The following is a 19,201-nucleotide window of genomic DNA, read 5'->3' on the forward strand; positions in this document are numbered from 1 at the left end:
CTAAGTCCATGGACTTTGTAGTTAGTCAGACGAGGATTTAATCCTGGCCTTGGCCACTTACAGGCAGTGAGATTTTCAGCAAACCTCAGCTTCTCTGAGGCTCACATTCCTTAAAAAACAGTTGTGGGAAATTAAGTAAATAGTTTATGCAAAATGCTTAGCATGCAGTAAAAAACAACAAGGGGGTGGGGGGAGAGGGCTGGAAGTAACAGGGGACCATCAGGTTCTAAAATAGAAAACAATAAATTATACAGAGCTAATCATTTTGTTATTCCAACTGTATAGTGATCTATGCTTAATTTATTTGCATCCCTCCTGTCTCACCCATCCCTAGAGAGCAACTACCTCATAAACCTAAGGCTGAATTGCAATTACTCGGAGTTGTTTTTTTTTAACATCTCCAACAGTCCCAATTTTTATACTCAGAGAACATATCCTTGTCCCTGTGACTCTCCATAATTTGGAACCCTAAGAAAGACACTAGAACTCTAACCACCCAAGAGAGACACCCACCTGGAATACACAGACCGTACCTTAGTCATATAACAAAGAAACCAACAGTATATAGGAGTCAAACAAAAAAATAAAACAAAAATCTGCACAACTCATACTTACTTGTCATTTTTTACCCAAAAACCAAACTGAGGAGCAAAACAAAACACAAAAGATTTACTTATTTGCACCCCTTATATTTCCTGAAAGAACTAGTAGAGGTGAGGTAAAAGACAAATCTTCCATCTTATCAACCAAAAGGCTCTATAGTACACACCAGTCAAAACAAAGCCTCAGTTGTGGAAATAGTCCTGTACGCTAGTTACTAAGATGCTCACTGCAGCTACACAAAGCCCAGTACTTAAAGCTGGAACCAAATCACCACCACTCAGTCATCCAGAACCTATTTTCAAACTGCCTTTGTACTCCTCCTTCAGATTCCCTTATCCCTCCCCCTAAAGGTTGAGTGGAAAACCGACACTGGCAGCAACATGACCAACCCTCCGAAGATCCACCAAGAAACCTCCCTTAGGCTGGAGTCAAGGCAGAGAAATGTTTGAAAGAAAATTTGGAAAATATTAAATGAGAACTACAGCCCAACAGACTCTACACATTGTCTTTTTCCTTTCTTTTTAACTGCACTTGCTATAATTATGAGATCCAGATATCAAGATTTTACTGTAGCCCTCGAATAGCTTATATTAAAAGAAGGAACAAAGTTGTTTCCTCTGAAGCCACAACCTCACAAGGATGAAATCATCTTTCAAGAAACACTCTCATTCTGGCAAAGAAATTCAAGGAAGTGTTGTGGTCTAAAAAGAATGGGGGGAGGGCACAAAACCAGAGGATTACTAAAGATACATACCAGTTTAAAGCTAAACAGCAGCTTATCTATTAAGGCCCATCTTGTTACAATCAGGACAGTTTATCTATTCCAGCTATAATTTTCAGACCGATTTGCATTTTCAAAGACAGAAAGAAGGGAACACTCAGTTTTCAGCTACTGATGAGTTGGCTATATAATTATCTACAAACAGTATTTTTGCAAGAATGTATCTGCAAAAACAAAATCAAAACAAATCTTAAGATTAAATATATAAAAGCAGTCATGGGCCTTCAGCTCTTACAGATTTCTGATTTCACAGCAAATTAACCAAACCAAAAAACTCACCTCCGAAAAACAACTTTCAGATGGCTTAAAAATAAGAATTCCTGTTGTGCTTTCTTAAATGCATTCTAAACCCTAAAGTTTGCATTGTTTTCTCTTAGCCCCAACTTATTTAATCCACGGCCCTTTCAGAGAGCACAAAGCTGAAAATATTTCCAGGTGTGTTGCCACTTTATTCAGGTGAACTGAAAAGGCATGATTAGAATTTCCTTATCCCTTGAAACACATAAACCAAACGTTATGATACTTGCAAACTGAACCTACGACACCTCCACAAATCTCTGCCATCAAAGATAGTCTTAGGAAGAAATGGAATGGCAGTTTAACATGGATCCATTTGTTTTCTTTTATAAAGCAAAGCAGGGAGGCTATGTCTAGCAGGAGAATGAGGCTCCCACCCACCGCACCTGGAAAAGTAAGAGAGGGATCCACCCAGGAACAGCAGGGCTGAAACTGATCTGGGCTGTTCAAACTCTATGGGGGAAAAAAAAAACACCATTTAAAGCTGCAAAGCTCCCTACAACTTTCCACTTCCATAAATCTAATGATAACGGGGAAAAAAGTTTTGAAACATACGAAGAACCATCTTATAACTAGCTTCCGACCAGGACAAATTCCTTTCCCAACCCACACGCAACATGCCGAAAAACCGAACTTTTGGTTTGGGCTCTGAAAACAGAAGTTTGTTAGCTTAAACCAGAAAAATATAAAATCAGAGAACACACCAAAATGTAAATTTACATGTAAATGTAAATTTGCTCTCACCCCTCTGAATCTATTCATCTCTATATTAGACCTAGAAGTTTGTTTCTGGGTCTTGAATATTTTACTTTTTAATATAATACCCAAATTCCCCAAAGTAGAACGAAAAACTAATAATTGCTTAAAAGTCACCCGTCAGCAGAGCAGATTCTCTCCTTTTTAACTTCCCTCTGGTTACCGTAAGACAAAAATTCGACTTGGCTTCTCCTCCTTTACCCGTCTGTACACACATTTTTTAAAAAGGCACACACCTCAAATGTTGACTTCTAAAAACCACTCCTTTAAGAAAGAAACCCAAGGCTTCGTCAATGTGCTGAGAAAGACAAATCCAGCAAGGTACTTGATTTTTCGCCACCTCTTCCTCCTTTCAGGATCTTTCCTGCTCTTCTTTCTCTCTCTCTCCCTCTCTCTGTCTCTCTTTTTTTTTTTTTTTCCTCTCAGATCCAACACCTAAAATGGAAGTTGCACCCAGCCAAAGGCTAGGGAGCCTGGGTGGTGACAAACTGATCTGGCAGCCCTACCCCCTCGCTTTCCTAAGTGATGTCAGCCCCTGAGAACTTCCAATAGGAACCAGGCATAAATCAGGGAGCTGATTTTATCCAATAGGAAACTTCATTATAGGAAATTAAAAAAATAAAAAGGAGAGAGGGAGGAGGAGAGAAAGAGACAGGGGAAGTTTTATATATATATTTATATTTAAAGTGGAGGCTACACAATCTCTGAGGAATTGCTGCAGAGCTCCGGGCGGGAGGGGGGGATGCCGAAGGAACAAGGGCTTTTTAGGATGGCACGCCTAAGCTTCAGTTCTCTTTGATGGTCGGGTTCTTGCTCTCTTTCCCTTCCTTTCCGGGTAGGGAAATAGAAGAGCTGATTTTATTTGCCTGCTATTTGGTTTGTTGTTTTCAACCCCCAAGGCATTTTCCCAAAAGAAGACAGGAAGGGAAGGAGAGAAAAATCCTAGAAATAGGACTATTATGTATTGATCGGGATGGTAGGGAATATCTGAGGTAAACTCTCAATTTCATTGTCTTAATTTAACTGCATTAGAGCTAATGAGAAAAAAATAAATGCCTGGACTTGTTAACAGTTTTTAGTGTCTATACTTTCAACTAGAAAGAGGCTGAATCCACTGGGCTGTTGAGGAAAATCACTGTCTTCCCATTTGTCTCCAAATCAAAATAATGTGGGTTTGAGGGGGAGAATAAATGGAATTCAATAAGCAAGCAATTTATTTAGAGGGGATAACAGCATATGTAAGAAAAAACAAGTCTCCTGTTAAGAAAATTCAATTTCTCTGTGCACTTCAAGCTCAAGATGCTCTAGTTCGTACATTCTCTTTTTACATTTAACCCAAGTAAAGGATTATACGAGTATTCTTTTCTTGAGTTAAGAATTATACTTAATATGTTCTTACACTGTTACACCATGAAGGACAGAGACTGGATTTTTTTTTTAACAGGCTTGACAAAGACTAGTATTTTATGGTCACTTGGTGGTTACTAAACAAAGATTGATAATGATGAATTCAAAATTTCCTTTTTCTTTCTTACTGAAAAATCTAAATTCTATCCTGTAGACTGTTGCCAAATGGATCTTCATAAAGTTTTCATAATCTAAAATAATGGTTAAGAGCTTAGGTTCTGCACTCAGACTGCCTGGCTGCAAACCTTCCTCTGCAAGAACACTTCAGTAAATGTATTACTATGCGACCTTGGACAAATTATATAACCTCTCTGAGCCTCTGTTTCCTTAACTATAAAATGGGGATAATAACTATATCTCTCTCACAGGACTGCTGTGAGAATTAAAATACACATAAAGTTCTTAAAACGTACAGCATTTGGTTATAAACTCACTAAGAATGAGTTATTATTACCAGTACCAACCCTGCCCCCAAACCTTCAGTGGCTCACCAATGCCCCATAAGAGCAAACAATAACAGAGCATCTATCATGTGAAAGGCACTTTGCACTCACTCTCTCTAACTTCTAAAACAACACCATGGAGATAGTACTACCACCATTTCACAAATGAGGAAATCAAGGTTCAACAAGGTGAGGAAACTTGCCTGAGATCATCTGGCTGAGAAGTGAACCCCTCATCCATCTGACTCCAAAGTCCATGTTCTTTCCATCACTTTACACTGTGGTCAGGGTAAAGGCCAAGTTCCTCGTCTGCTTTCAAGTGTATTCATTCAATACACTAAAGTCACATTTATTAACCATAATCTGACTTTTCCTTATCTATCTAAACTGGAATTCTACTTCTCCTCAGTATGTGCCCTTCTAATTAAGCTGATCCAGTCATTATCCACCCCCTCATATTCTGTCTACAGTTTCACAGACCCTCATATTTGATCCCAAGTGGCCAAGAAAAGGACTTCTCTCAAACAGGCATCCCAGCACTTGTTTGGTGGGCTTTAAACAAACCAGACTGGGAAATGAATACATTTAACAGAGAAATGAACAACCTTTAACTCTCATTATCTAGGAATCTTCTACTATCTTATCACATCTTTCTTTTTTTTTAAGATTTTATTTATTTGAGGGCGCCTGGGTGGCTCAGTCGTTAAGCGTCTACCTTCGGCTCAGGTCATGATCCCAGGATCCTGGGATCGAGTCCCACATCCGGCTCCCTGCTCGGCAGGAAGCCTGCTTCTCCCTCTCCCACTCTCCCTGCTTGTGTTCCCTCTCTTCCTGTCTCTTTCTCTGTTAACAAATAAATAAAATCTTAAAAAAAAAAAAGATTTATTTGAGAGAGAGAGAGCACGCGTACGCGTGCATGCATGTGTGGGGTAAGGAGCAGAGAGAGAGGGAGAGGGTGAATCAGACTCCCTGCTGAGCAGGGAGCCCGACTCAGGCTCAATCCCAGGACCCTGAGGTCATGACCTGAGCTGAAGGCAGACACTTAACCGACTGAGCCACCCAGGCATCCCTCTTCTCACATCTTCTACCTCTACTTTCCATCTAGTATCCTGATCCTCCATAGCAAGTTCAAAAGCCAAAGATGATTGCCAAAGGAAAACAACCAGCACAAGAAATGTTTGGGGGGGGGGGGAAAGAAACATTTGTTGCTTCATTGATTCCTAGATCAGAACCATATTCTAGAATATTCTATGATCGTCTAGCGATAGATTGGTCTTGTTTCCTTCACATCACCACTAAAAACTTGCAAGTATTTTGCCTTCCTTTTGTGTTTGCTTTCCTGTCTCCCTCACCAGAAGATAAGCTCTATGAAGACATGAATGGTGTCTTTCTAGTTCATGGTGTATCCCCAGAGCTCAGCCTAATGTTTCACATTTAGCAACAGATGGATGAGTAAATGAAGACTCTTGGCTTACCAGTTATGTAATCCTGGGTAAGTCATTTTATATTAATGAATTTGTAGATAACATTTGAAATAAAGTTATATACAAATCAAAAAAGATAACTCAGGGGGCGCCTGGCTGGCTCAGTTGGTAAAGCATGTGACTCTTAATCTCGGGGTTGTGAGTTCAAGCCCCACATTGGGTGTAGAGCCTATTTAAAAAAAAAAAGATAACTCAGTGGTGAAAAACTTGTTAAACCTATCTGAAACAGCTGTCTTCAAATAAAGCATCACAAGGATTAATACTCAGTGGGAAAAACTGTTTTTTACACCTGAGTAGACTCAGGTGACCCAAAGTAAAAAGACAAGTTCCACTTGGGTTATTTTGAGCACCTACTATGAGCCAGGTACTCTTCAGATAATGAGTAGACAGGTTCCCTGCTCTCAGAAAGCTTACATTCTAGTGGAGGGAGAGAAGATTAATAAATGTCAGATGGAACACTAAGCAGAAATTTAAAACAGACTGATGAGAATGACTTGTGACTTGTGCTACACTGGATGTCAAGGACAAACTCTCCAGAGAGTTTCACATTTAAGCTGAAATCTGAATGGGAAGAAGCAGCCAACCATGAGAACATAGGAGCAATGGTAACTACTAATGCCAAAGCCCCCAAGCATGAGGCTGAAACCTGCTGGATCCAGCAGAGTGTCGAAATGAGGAGGGAGTGATAGAAATATGAAGGATTCTACAGGTTAGAGAAAGTTTTGACTAATTTATTCTCAGATAGAGGGAAGCCTATGAGCATTTTCAACAGCAGAATAACATGATTTAACTCAGATTTTGAAAAGATCTGCCTGCTTATGGACAAATGGAGTAAAGAGGGGCAAGGGTGAAAGCAAGGAAATTAATTTGAAGGTCAAGCTGCAGTATATACGGAGTTGACCACAATGGTAGCAGTAAAAATGGAGAGGAGTCAATGAGTTGAGGATATGTTCAGAGATGGTTGTTTTTTATTTCGGGGTTTTTTTTCTTTCCTTTGTTTTCTTTCTTTCATTTTGTTTTGTTTTTAACGCATGGAATATTACATTCAGTGTTCGGTTTTACAACTCTCAAAGTGTAATCCACCCCCCCAGCCCACCACAGCCATCACCACTTAACACACAAAGAAAAACAAGATTCCATAAAATGGTAAAAGATTAGGAAAGAGCTGGGAAATAATTTTGTATTCAAAATAGAAATATTAAAAATAAATAAATTTAAAAAAATTTTAAATATTAAAATTATTATGTAGGGCTGAGTGCTGTGCTATCTCTACTTCTAAAATAGCTAAAACCATAAATGCCAAGGAGAAGAAACGAAAAAAAAAATCAACAAAAAGCACTGGCTATCCATACAAAGGAAGACAAAATATTTTTACTCGTTTCTACCCTCTGGTGGCTACACATTACCATCGAATGTTTGGCACTTTTAAAGCCCTGGGTAGGATGGCCGTTTATCATTCCCTTTAGAAACTCCACTATCATAAGATTTATCTAAATGGTGTTGGATTAAAAAAAGAAAGAAAGAAACCAAGATGTGAGTCCTATTTCCTGAAAATTAATCGTAGTAACAATAAATTCATGAGAGGATATAATAATTCTATTTTTCTTACAAGTCCACAGAATCACCTCTACTGGTATTTCACCTGCCCACTCAAGTCTTGATTCCACAGTAAGATGCGATAAACAAACATTGTTCTGTCTCGTCCTTTTTTTTTCTTTCTTACTTGCTTGTGTGTGTCCTCTTTCTGCTAAGTTTTATGTCCCTTCGCGAGTTGCTTCATCTTCAAAACACAACTGCAACCAAAAATGTGTTCTGTTCCATGATCTTTTTTCCACCTTGAGAGCAGGCCCCAAACTAGGAAAATATTACCTGACTTGGAAATGCACCCTACCCCCTATATTTCACTCAACCTTCCCAAATCCTTTAAAAATATTTAATTATAGTATAATTGACATACTCCTCAAATCCTTTTTGAAAAGGTGTTAGATATCAACAAAGGCGTATTTGAGCGCACGTACTACTCACCTCTCGACACTCTCGTCTGTTCCTTTGCAGGGTCCCCTTCTCTCAGGCATCTTCCCGTTCTGCCTCCAGCTGGCCTCAGGGGAAGTTGCTCCGTTTTAATTCACCACACTCCGTCACCAGTGGCTTCGGATTCAGCCATCTTCGTCTAGAGACACACACACACACACACACGTAAGAACCGCTGTCCATATTTATAACGTGGGTTGGCATTCTCTCTAAACGTTTAATCGTGAAATCATTTAACTTTTTTATATCACCCCTGAAAACAGCTGTTTCCAGTCAGGTGCGCTAAATAAATCACCCCTGGAAGGACACCCGAGGCCACCCCACGCGGGAAGCTCTGCAACCCCCTTGGTCGCACCAGTTCTCCGAGATTCAGGGTGGAGTGGAATCTGTGAAAAGCCTGAATTCAGACCCTAGCCTAAAGACCTCTTCCCGAACATCCCTGGACTAAGGATCTAACGAGCGTAGACAGACCTGGGGAAGGTTGAGGAGAACCAACCACGGGCTTTCTCCTCCAGGAAGCCTGCGGCGCTCTCACAGGCCCAGGGCCATTTACTGACAGCCCCTTCAACGGGAAGACAGAGGTGTCCTGCAACCGCCTTGGAGCCTGCCCTAGTGGGGCATCCTGACTCTCTTGTCACTGTGATTTCGTCCACTGCCGACGAAAAAGACGGCCTCCATCAGGATCCCGCCCGAGCAGGCTCCCCTGCCTACCTCTCACAGCCCGACCATCTTGGCTTAGCCCTCAAGTCCCTCGAGACTTAGCCTCCCGCCCAAAGTGCTCCTGTCCCTGTGATTGGCCGTCCGAGGGGCCTTCGGCCAATGGGGATGACGTATTCAGGCAGACGTCAGGCTGAGGGCTGGGGGAGGAGGAAGGACGTCGGGCCCCGCGACGCGCCGTGCGCGAGGACGGTGGCGTGAGGTGTGTGGCGCGGGTCGCGTGGCCTCAGGCCCTCGCTGTCACCACGTCCCCGTGCAGGAGGGTGGCGGGGCCCGCGGAGGTAAGAGGGTAACAGGGGGTGGCTGCAAAGCCCGTGCGGCCGGGCGCGGTGCTGACGGTGAGCCCTGAATTCGGGCCTCCGGGAACCCCACGCTCCATTCCCAGAAACCTTCGCGTCGAGAGGTCTCTCTTCAAAGGAGTTGGGCCGGGGCTCCCAGAGCGTGCGGGACGCCCAGCATTGCAGGGCCTTCCCTGACGCCCAGGTTTCTCCGCCCACCCCGATTCCTCGGTTCTGGACGGGGAGAGGAACCCTCAGGCCATTGGCCCACCTGCCCTGCTTTGCTAAACCTTCCCGCCTGAGGCTGGACTTGTGGAGGAAGCGAGGCAGGCTGGACAGAGGACCCAAGCACAAAGAGGTCGGCAAGCGCAACTCCGACTGCAGAGCTCTTCCAGGTTGGGTCTGGGGACAAGGCCGGGTCCTGGTGGGTTGGGAAGCTTCCCCAGAGCCTCTGTTTGGGACCTTGCAAGAGCAGCCATCCTCCGCCCCCATCTCTCTGGCTGAAATTGGAATTGAGCCTACCCCCTTCTTAATTAACCTTTCCACTCTTTTCTTTCCTGATAGTTTGACGGGAACTGTTCAGATCCTCAGTGCCGCCTGACGGAAAACTGCATGCCAGGAAAGGAACACCAGCTGTGCAGTGAGTGTGGGGGTTTCAGTGCAAAAAGCTGGAAATGGAGTAAGCCTGAATTCAGAATATCCAGCTTGTATCAGGAAGGGTAGAATGCCTAATTATCCCTGCTCCGTTGTTAGCCAGGCGATTAACCAGACTGACAAACCTAAAGGCCAGATTCTTTGCCCATTTCCAGGCTGCATTAGGCTCGCTTTGGTCAAGAACATCTGAAGCAAGGGTGGCAGCGTCCTTATTTCTGTGAGAGATTTTCCCACCAAGTCCAGCACCTGCTTTTCTTTACTGTGCACCCTCTGCTGGTTAGTGTGATAGAGTGAGCTCAAAGAAGAGGTGTGTACCAACTTCCTAGAGAATTTTCCATTCAGTGTTGTTTCTTTAAAAGTTAAATTGAGGATTATACCTATGGAACTCAGAAGTGTGTTGCTCAGGAAGAATATGAGTTGTCAGCACTGTAGGCACTGAGTCTCTGGCAATGTGAATGAAGAAGGCTTAAGGATAACAACAATAGCTACCATTTTAGAAGCGATAGTTATTATGTGTCAGGCACTCACAGCGCTAAGCAATTTTACCTGCATTGACTCATTTAATCTTTAAAACAGCCCTACCAGGTAAGTACTGTTATCATTACCATTTCATAGATGAGAAAAGTGAGACTCAGAAAAGTTAGGTCATTTGCCTGAAATTATACAGCTAAGCTAATAAATAACAGAACTGAGATTCAAATCTACACTTGCTTCTAAGCTCCCACATGCAACCACTATGATATTTCTTGAGAGACCCTTGGCACAATTTCTGGGCTTATGATAACTCAGCTCATGGCTATTTCCCATTTTCAAGATTTCCCTACCATTTCAAAGACAAAAAACAAATTAGGTACAGCGATTCTTCTGAAATATACTTTCTCGTCCACAGGAATCTGATCTGTGAAAACCTAGAAGGTTTGTTAAGAGACCAACATGTGTTCTCCCGCCAGTTCCAAAATCCTATACAGGAATCCCCGGTTTCTCCGGTTAGCTTTTCTGCAGCTTCATCACCAGCAACAGACTGGTGTGTTCTGTGATGTCCTTCTGCAGGCAGAAGGTAAGACACTAGTGGGGACTTAATTGAAAAGTCACTATAGAATACTCACTGTAGAATAAGATAAAATGAGTTCAGGGCCAGGGAGTAGAGCACAAAACCAAGAAAATGTATTATTGCCCTTGAGCACTATAAGTTATTTGGTAAAGAGCTGTTTGTTTCTAGGACAGTTACTGTTTCCAAGAGTGAAAATGAGACTGTGCTCTTTTTCTCTTAAAAAATGTAAGTGGGGGGGGTGCTTGGGTGGCTCAGTTGTTAAGCTTCTGCCTTCAGCTCAGGTCATGATCTCAGGGCCCTAGGATCGAGCCTTGCATCCGGCTCCCTGCTCCGCGGAAGCCTGCTTCTCCCTTGCCCACTCCCCCTGCTTGTGTTCCCTTTCTTGCTGTGTCTCTGTCAAATAAATAAATAAAATCTTTAAAAATAAATATAAGTAGGGGGGTACCTGGGTGGCTCAGTTGGCCAGGCATCTGTCTATGGCTCAGGTCATGATCTCCGGGTCCTGGGAAGGATCCCTATGTCTGGCTCCCTGCTCAGTGGGGAGTCTGTTTCTCACTCCATCCCCACCCTCCACCCCCCGCCCCCGCTGGTTGGTTCTTTCTCTCTCTCAAGTGTATAAATAAAATCTTCTTAAAAATTGAAAGTAATGGGGGCGCCTGGGTGGCTCAGTCATTAAGCGTCTGCCTTCACCTCGGGTCATGATCCCAAGGTCCTGGGATGGAGCCCCGCATCGGGTTCCCTGCTCAGCCAGGAGCCTGCTTCTCCCTCTCCCACTCCCCGTGCTTATGTTCCCTCTCTTGCTGTGTCTTTCTCTGTCAAAGTCAAATAAATAAAATCTTTAAAAAAAAAAGTAATGTAAAGTTTAGTAGGCATAGAAATTCTGTAAAGGTGGATAATAATGTAATGATTGTGAAGATGGAGTTAACATACACACGGCACTTAGCACAACGCTTTTAATATACTAAGCACAATATAAGTGTTAGACAATACTATTACATATTTTCCCATTTTCTTGCCAAGCTTTTGATTAATTTTTCTCATCTTCAAATTGATGGTTTTTGTTGTTTGTTGTTAGACCTAAAAATATATAGTTTATTTCTACCCCTTTCCTTTACACTTGGAATGTTCAGTCAGTATGAAGTAGAGCCTGGTATCATGTATTTTTGTTGGTTTTTTTTAAGTAGGCTCCATGCCCAGTGTGGAGCCCAGTGAAGGACTTGAACTCATGACCGAGATCAAGCTGAGATCAAGAGTCGGACCCCTAACCACCTGAGCCTGGTGTCCTATAAAAAGCCCAAAACTAGGAGTCAGAGTCTTAGCTTTGTTACTTAGAAGCTGAGTGACAAATGGGCAAGTCCCACTTCATCTCTCTAGAGCTCAGTTTCTTCATTTATAAAAAAGGATTATGACAACCATTGTCGTGTAGCACTCCATACTTTGAAGAGTACGTACAGTATCATCCAGTGTCTCATTTGATTCTTACAACAGCCTTGTGAGATAATGTTATATGATTCCAGTTCTACAGATGAGTTAATTGAGGCTTTGGGAGTTGAGTGACTTGCCTGTTTGTGCTCTTAGTAAGTAGAGTTGGGATTCATTCATTAATTCAAAATAAAAAAAAAAAATCCATTGCCTGTTGTTTGTTAGAACCGTGTACTCTAGCATGGGCATACAGTATGTATGAAGATAAAATCCCTCCTTGTACAGACATCATGAAAAGGGGAGAGAAACCCTGAGGTAACCAGTGGATCCGAGTGACTGTGCAATCTAACAACATTGGAGTAAGTAAAGGCTGATACAGGAGCACAAGAGAGGGGCACCTTCCCAGACGTGAGGAGGTTGGGGGACAGGGGTTAGGGTGATTTTCTTGGAGAAAATAACCTCTTAGTGGAGATCTGGAGGACAAACAGGAGTCGGAGGAAACGGGGAAAGATTTTCCCAGGCAGAGAGAACAGCGTGTACAGAGATTTAGATACGACCAAGGATCTGTGAGTGGCTCACTATGGCTAGAGGGCAGACTCCAAGAAGTGTATTGATGAGAGATACGGCCAGCGAAATTAACAGCAGTGTGTAAGTTCTGAAGTGTTATGCAAAGGAAGTAGGTCGTATCCTGGGAACGTTGGGAAATGTATTTTTTTGAAAAATTTATTTATTTTAGAGAGTGTGCGTGCAAGCAGGGAGGGGCTGAGGAAGAGGGAGAGAGAGAATCTTAAGCAGACTCCCTGCTGAGTGTGGAGCCTGATGCAGGGCTCAGTTCCATTACCCTGAGATCATGACCCAAAATGAAACCAAGACTCACAGACACTCAACCGACTGAGCCACCCAGGCGCCCTGGGAAATGTATTTAAAGGTATTAAGAAGGTGGTCATGATCAGATGTCTACTTTAGAAATAGCACTTGGGCTGCATGAGAAGAATTATTGGATTGTTGTTCAGTCCAGATAGGAGGCCATTTTGGAATCCAGAGAGGGAATGGTGGCCTAAAACTAAGGCATTGAGAATAGAGAAAAATGTATGGTTTATAAACAAAAAGCATTTACAAAACTTGGGGCAGTTAAGGGCATAGGCTCTGTAACCAAACTCCCTGGGTTCACATCCCCTCCCTGTGACTTGCTAACTGTGTAATTGTGATGGGTATGTTACTTAGCTATGCCACGGTTTACTCATCCGTAATAACAGCTACTTCACAGAATTGCAGTGAAGAGTAAATGAATGAATACTGGTAAAACGCTTACTTAGTACATTACATGGCATGCAGTAAGGACTCAAGAAATTGTTTTTTTTAAAGATTAATGTTTGAGGGGCGTCTAGCTGGCTCATTCAGTGGAGCTTGCGACTGTTGATCTCAGGGTTTTGAGTTCGATCCCCATGTTGGGTGTAGAGGTTACTTTAAAGTAAGATTAAAAATAAATAAAAATTAATGTTTGATTAGACACAGTGGGTAAAGGAGAACAATCAAAGATGACTTGTAGTTTCCAGGCTTGGGCAGCTGGATAAAGTGGATACTTATTTTTTAGTAAGAAATGGGAGGTTTTGGGGTTAGGGAATGGAGTTCACTTTCTAGAAAGGTTGATGCAGGCTCTGGCATGTTTAGTGTCTCAGGAAAAAGTTATCTGGGCAGAAGTAGGACCTGGGAGTCAGCAGCAAGCCTTTGGAAGTTGAAGCCAGACTGAGATTGCCAAGGAAGTGCCCATAAAGAAGGTGGCTGAGGATAGATGACTGCCTGGCAGGCAGTGCCTAAGAGGGTCAGGGGAGAATTGAACCCTGATTGTGTATATCCAAAGCTCACATTCTATTATAAACAGCTTGTATAAAATTTTTTAAACTCTCATGTGAGTCCAAAAAAAAATTTGATCCCCTCCTGTGTGTCAAGCAGTGGGTTTACCTCAGAGAGCAAGACAGATAATACTCTTTGTCCTCATAGAGCTTCACTTCAGTGAAGGAGGTGACACTTACAATATGGATAGCTAAGTGCTCTGAGAGCTAGAGTACCTCTCTGTGCCCGGAAGCACCTAACCTAGACTTGAGGTGGTTTGGGGAAAAGCTTTCTGAAAGAAGTAACGTCCAAACTAGATTTTCAGGGTTTGTTTTTAAGATTTTATTTATTTATTTGAGAGAGAGAAAGAGCAGGAGCGGTGGGGGGAGGGGCAGAGAGGGAGCAGACTCCCCTCTGAGTAGGGAGCCTGACGCGTTGCTTGATCCCAGAACTCTGAGATCATGACCTGAGCCGAAGGCAGACAGTCAACCAACTGAGCCATCCAGGGCCCCTAAACTAGGTTTTGAAGGATAAAATGGAGTTAGCTGGGTAATGACAGAAGGTTCCAGGCAGACAGAAGGAACAAATTTCTATTTGAACTCCCATGGAGGAAAACACAGAAAGGGCAGCACATTTGGGTAGTAAAGACCCTGCTTAGCCCATGAACATGCCAGTTTGCATGAGATAACAAAGTGGATTTCCTTCCAGGTGAGGCAGTCCCAGCTCATTGCTGCATCCTGTCAGCCTGCAGCCCCTTCTTCACGGAGCGCCTGGAGCAGGAGAGGCCAGCTCAGGGTCGGAAAGTGGTGCTGGAGCTGGGGGGCTTGAAGATCAGGACACTCAGGAAGCTGGTGGACTTCTTGTATACCTCAGAGATGGAAGTATCTCGAGAAGAAGCCCAGGATGTGCTTTCTGCTGCCCGTCAGCTCCGTGTATCTGAGCTAGAATCCCTTCAGCTAGAGGGTGGGAAGTTGGTGAAGGCCCCCCAGAGCCGAAGACTGAACCGGGAGTGCTTACAGCCTCCAAGTGCTGCACCAATCTCTGCCAGGGTGGTGGCATCTAGCCGCCGCCCTCGGACTCCACTGCCTGCAACCCAGACTCCTTGTCCTCTTCGGCCAGTAAGATTGAAGTCCTCGGGGAAGGAGGAGGGGCCCTTGGAAAAAAGCAACCGACAGAATGCAGAGAATTTGTCTGGCAATCTGCTCAAGAAGAAGGCCAGAGCTTGCCCAACTCCACAAGAAAAAAGCTCTTCACCATCAAGCCACAGTCAGGGACCAAGAGAGGACAAGAGTGACCCTGCCCTTGCTCCTACAGCACTTTCCCCACCTGGTATGTATCCCTCTGTGGATGAGCGGCTATTGCCCAGAAAGATCAGACTGAGTCGCTCAAAGCCGTCTCCTGATACCTGTACATCGAAGCCTTCCAGCATGGTAAGCGGACCTAGCTCAGTACCCACAGCCCCTGGCCGGCGCCTTTGGCGGCAGAAGAATATCAATAAAGTACCAGAGGACAAGGAGAAACCGGGGGGAGCTAGTCCTCTACAGAGCATCCCAAGCCCATCTGGCCTTGGAAAGACAGGTGGGAGCAAGAAGCGGAGCCCTGAAGTCAGGGCACCGAACTCAGACTCTGCAGAAGAGGGGCAGGTTGGAAGAGTGAAACTTCGGAAGATTGTCAATGGGACGTGCTGGGAGGTGGTACAAGAGCCTCCCCTCAAAAACTCTCAAGATAGCCCTCAGATCCCAGAACCTCAATACTCAGAAGAGCCTGCGAGTACTCAGCCATCCTCACTTAATGAGCAGGAACAGTCATCTGCTCCAGTAGACCTGTGTCAGGACTCCCCAGTGTGTTCTAGGCTACAAGACATTCTGCTCTCTGCTAGCCACTCCCCAGACCACCCAGTGGTGAAGTCTGAGTTCGGGTCCAGTCCAGAACTGGTAGGGAAGGAATCTGGGTTGGATATTGACTGCAGAGAGCCCTATGCATTTGACACAGCCCTGCTGGGGCAGCCCTGCGAAGCCGAGGAGTACCGCATCACAAGTGCTGCTGCCACCAGTGAGCTGGAGGAGATCCTGGACTTCATGCTGTGTGGCTCAGACACTGAGCCCCCCATGGGGTCTCTGGAAAGTCCTGGAGCCCAGGGCTGCAGGACCCCTAGCTATCACCTGACAGAAACAGGAAAGAACTGGATCGAAGGGGAGGAATGGTGTTTGCCAGACATGGAACTCTGGCCCAGGGAGCTCACGGGACTGGAAAAGGAACCTGTTGGTGAGGACAAAGAACCAATTGAGCCCTTTAGCCCCCTTGTTATGCCCTCTGAGAACAAAGAGCCAACTGAGTCCCTTAGCCCCCTTGTCATACCCTCTGAGGTGAGTGAAGGGGAGGTACTTTCAGTAGGACGCTCTTGGACTCCAGATCTAGAAATTACCAGTTCCCAGCCACTGGATGGTCAGAGAGATAAGCTTCATACTGACTCTCTTGACCTTCCCCACAGGTCCTATGAGGACCTCTCACCTCCCTGTTCAAACTGTGTGGAGACTAGGCCAGAAGTGTCCCTAAGTATGGATGAGGTATTGTATTCTGCTCCAGAGGCAGGCAAGGAGGTACTTGGCAACTCTGAGTTGTCGGACCTACTTCCTGCCAGCTCCGAAGAGGAGGAGATTGATGTGGTGGACTGGACATCAGAGGGGAGGCTGGTGCCCACAGGTATTCCCTCTGTGTGGCCCGACCCTTCCTCAGAGTCAGACACAGAGGTGGACATACTGACGTAGAACAGGAAGTACAGGTTAGGGGCAGCGGGAGGGTGGGAAATGTTGGCTAGCAAAAGGTTTACTGGCAGAGGCTAGCACGTGCCCTGTCCTCTTAGCACAAAAGGCAGGTGTACTCCTAGTTCTCTTTAGGTCCCTTCCTCTCCTCCCTAGGCTTTGGGAGCCAGGCAAAAGTAGTACCATGGGTACAGAATTATGCACTTGAACCATCTTATTTCTTTGTAGTATATTTTCCAGTTAGTGATAAACAAGTGAAACTATAAACTGTGTGGTCCCCAACTCTACTGGGTCATAAATAACAACGAACACCAGGTCTCCTAAGTTATGAGGCATCTAGTCACTGCTAATTCAATGATAAATGAGAAAGAATACCCTCTGTGAAACAGAAAATGTTCCAGAAGGTGTGAAACGGTGCTGGGGTGGAACAAGTGGGTAGGTGTGTGGCTTATTCAATCCAGCATGGTGGGTCTAGCCAAACCTCTGCAGAGACCAAAAAGACATAACTTCCATCATCACTTCCAAGAAGTGAGTTGAAAAAGATAGATGCTTTTTAAAAAAAAATAATTTACTTTTTTTCCCCCCACAGTTTTTGCAAGTATTTCACATGATCTACCAGAGAACCTAGGAGCTCCAGGTTAATTTGTGACCTCAATATGAAAAATACAAGGGGAGCCAATCCCACAAAAGGCTGGTTTTGTCCATTTCTTACCATAAGATTGTTTTACTTTATTATTCAAATACTTTATTTCAACTTTTATTAAACCAAATCCAAGAACTTTTCAATGCCTTACGAGAGGGTCGCCTCACAACTGAACCATCCTCTCTGGAGGGGAAGAAACCATGGCTTCAGGTACATGACTGAAGTTTGGCCATGTTCCATCATAAATGCTCCAACATCACCAGGGACAGGAGGCTGTAAACATGACAGGTGAAAAAAAGGTTAGAGAAGGGGCCCAGGCAATCCTAAAGCCTGAGGAAGCTGTGTCCCCCACCCTAGAACCCACAAACCCAGGGGGAGTTCAAGGATTGCATCCTCCCCCACATTTCACTCAGCATATCAAGTGCCTGACAACATGTCCAAGTACTAGGGATAAAGACCAGTCAAATCCTTGGGGCCACGAGTGACACTACTGTAGTTTTCACATGGGATTAACAAAAACATACTAGGAGCAAAAACAAACACAAAAAGGTAGGGTAGGGGTAAGCACACGTGAGATGACACAAAAATTGTGCCATTAATAGGGAGAAAAATAAAAACAAGTGTCAACGATTTTAACTCACAAAAGAGGAAACGGGGGGGGGGTTTACACCACCAGCTTTAAGAAACAAGTGCCATCAGGTGTGCAAAATAAATTTCTAACAAATACAAAAAGGGTCCGTACCCCGCCCCCGCGCCCCGCGCCAGGGCAATAACCGCATCTTCAAAGGGCACAACTTGCATTTCTGTAAAAAGCCATTCACATTACCATCAGCAGCCTACAACTTAGCCCAAAGACAGTGAAACATGCAGTTAGCAAAGGGCACTGTAAGAGGAAACAATTTTACTGCCGATTTCTATTTTTCCTACCAGCAGAAAGGGGAAATCCTGAGCAAGAAAAGAGTTACAAGTTGTAGACCATGTGTAAAATGAGAGGACTGTGAGGGCTGCTTCGCAAATACCCCAAATCCACCCCTACCCCCCCTTCATACCTCAGCGTGAGGACTTCTGCCCAACACACCCTAGGAAAGGTGCTTCTTCAGTTCCTTCACCACCTCTTGAGGCTCAGGGAACTTGAGTTTGCGTGGGGGCCCCTTCTTAATCCCAGTCCAGAGCTCCACACCTGGGAAATGACCGAGGAAGCTTAGTCACTTTGGAATACACCAGCAGGTCCCCCAAATGACGAGGTGCCCGCGGGCTGAGACCAGCGCCTCCCGCCTGCTCCCGGGCCGCCACTCACTGCTGCCGTCTGGGCGCAGCAGCGTCACCTCGAAGCTGTCCCTCCGGGGCTTGGCAGGATTCACCTCCACCGGTAGCTCCGGGGTCTCCAGGCGCAACGCCTGGCTCAGGGCCGCGGCGTTGCGCCCGTAGACGCGTCAGCTCGTGCTAGAGAGAGATGGGGAAGGTCAGAGGCTGGGGCCTTGGCCTGCGAGGCCCTGGCCCGCCTCCCCGGGTTTCTCTAGACCCCTCACCAATGCTCGATTACGACGGTCGCGGCCTCCACTGCCTTCCGGCCGCCCGCCGGCTTCTCCTGTTTCGCCGCCGCCGCGACCACCGCCACCTCGGCCTTCCGCTTTCTCCCGCGAGAAGCCATGGGCCTGGAGCCCGGCAGGGAGCCGAGCCGAGCCGAGCTGGGCGCGAATAGGGGTCCGGCCAACGCCGCTCCGAGCTCCAAACCACAGGCCAGGAAGCCCGCCGCCGGGACAAAGCTTCTCCCTAGCTGCGCAAAGCGTGGCCGAGAGCACACGTGGTCTGGAGGCGGGCTCCCTGGGCACAACCATTCTGCCCGCGGCGGGGGGGAGCGACAGGGAGCCCCAGACCGAACCACCCGCGCTTGTGGAGGGGCGCGGACTAGGCAGCTCCGAAACAAGCCTGGCTTCACACAGGCGTTTCTGTAAGCCTCCGTCGGGCCAAATAGCGTGGACCACGACACACAAACCCCACCCCCGCCGACACACCTGCTCCCTGGAAACCTCGGGCCA

General features: G+C 45.4%; 3 protein-coding genes across 8 annotated transcripts in view; 1 reads left to right on the plus strand and 2 right to left on the minus strand.

The window, feature by feature from the left end:
• Positions 1 to 2,909, minus strand: part of CTNND1 (catenin delta 1) — a 46,477-nt gene extending 43,568 nt beyond the window's left edge. For all 6 annotated transcript variants that reach the window (XM_028111164.2, XM_028111163.2, XM_028111165.2 and 3 more), the window contains exon 1: positions 2,674 to 2,909. The gene's annotated coding sequence lies outside the window, so the exon portion shown is untranslated. The remainder of the gene's footprint in view (positions 1 to 2,673) is intronic.
• A 7,475-nt stretch (positions 2,910 to 10,384) lies between these two features.
• BTBD18 (BTB domain containing 18) lies at positions 10,385 to 16,534 on the plus strand. The gene is made up of 2 exons (XM_088017480.1): positions 10,385 to 10,508; positions 14,466 to 16,534. The coding sequence occupies exons 1-2, from the start codon at positions 10,385 to 10,387 to the stop codon at positions 16,523 to 16,525; spliced, it is 2,184 nt and encodes a 727-aa protein (XP_087873606.1). The 3' UTR covers positions 16,526 to 16,534.
• Positions 16,535 to 17,211: 677 nt separating this feature from the next.
• On the minus strand, positions 17,212 to 18,997 carry SELENOH (selenoprotein H). Its single transcript, XM_028111169.2, has 4 exons — positions 18,692 to 18,997; positions 18,460 to 18,605; positions 18,212 to 18,342; positions 17,212 to 17,435 (listed from the first exon to the last, which is right to left on the minus strand). The coding sequence occupies exons 1-3, from the start codon at positions 18,811 to 18,813 to the stop codon at positions 18,242 to 18,244; spliced, it is 369 nt and encodes a 122-aa protein (XP_027966970.2). The 5' UTR covers positions 18,814 to 18,997; the 3' UTR covers positions 17,212 to 17,435; positions 18,212 to 18,241.
• Positions 18,998 to 19,201: the final 204 nt, after the last annotated feature.

Source organism: Eumetopias jubatus, unplaced genomic scaffold, assembly GCF_037043125.1.
Source record: "Eumetopias jubatus isolate StellerSeaLion01/CBP00866 unplaced genomic scaffold, mEumJub1_p1.0 scaffold_13, whole genome shotgun sequence".
Taxonomy (NCBI): Eukaryota; Metazoa; Chordata; class Mammalia; order Carnivora; family Otariidae; genus Eumetopias; species Eumetopias jubatus.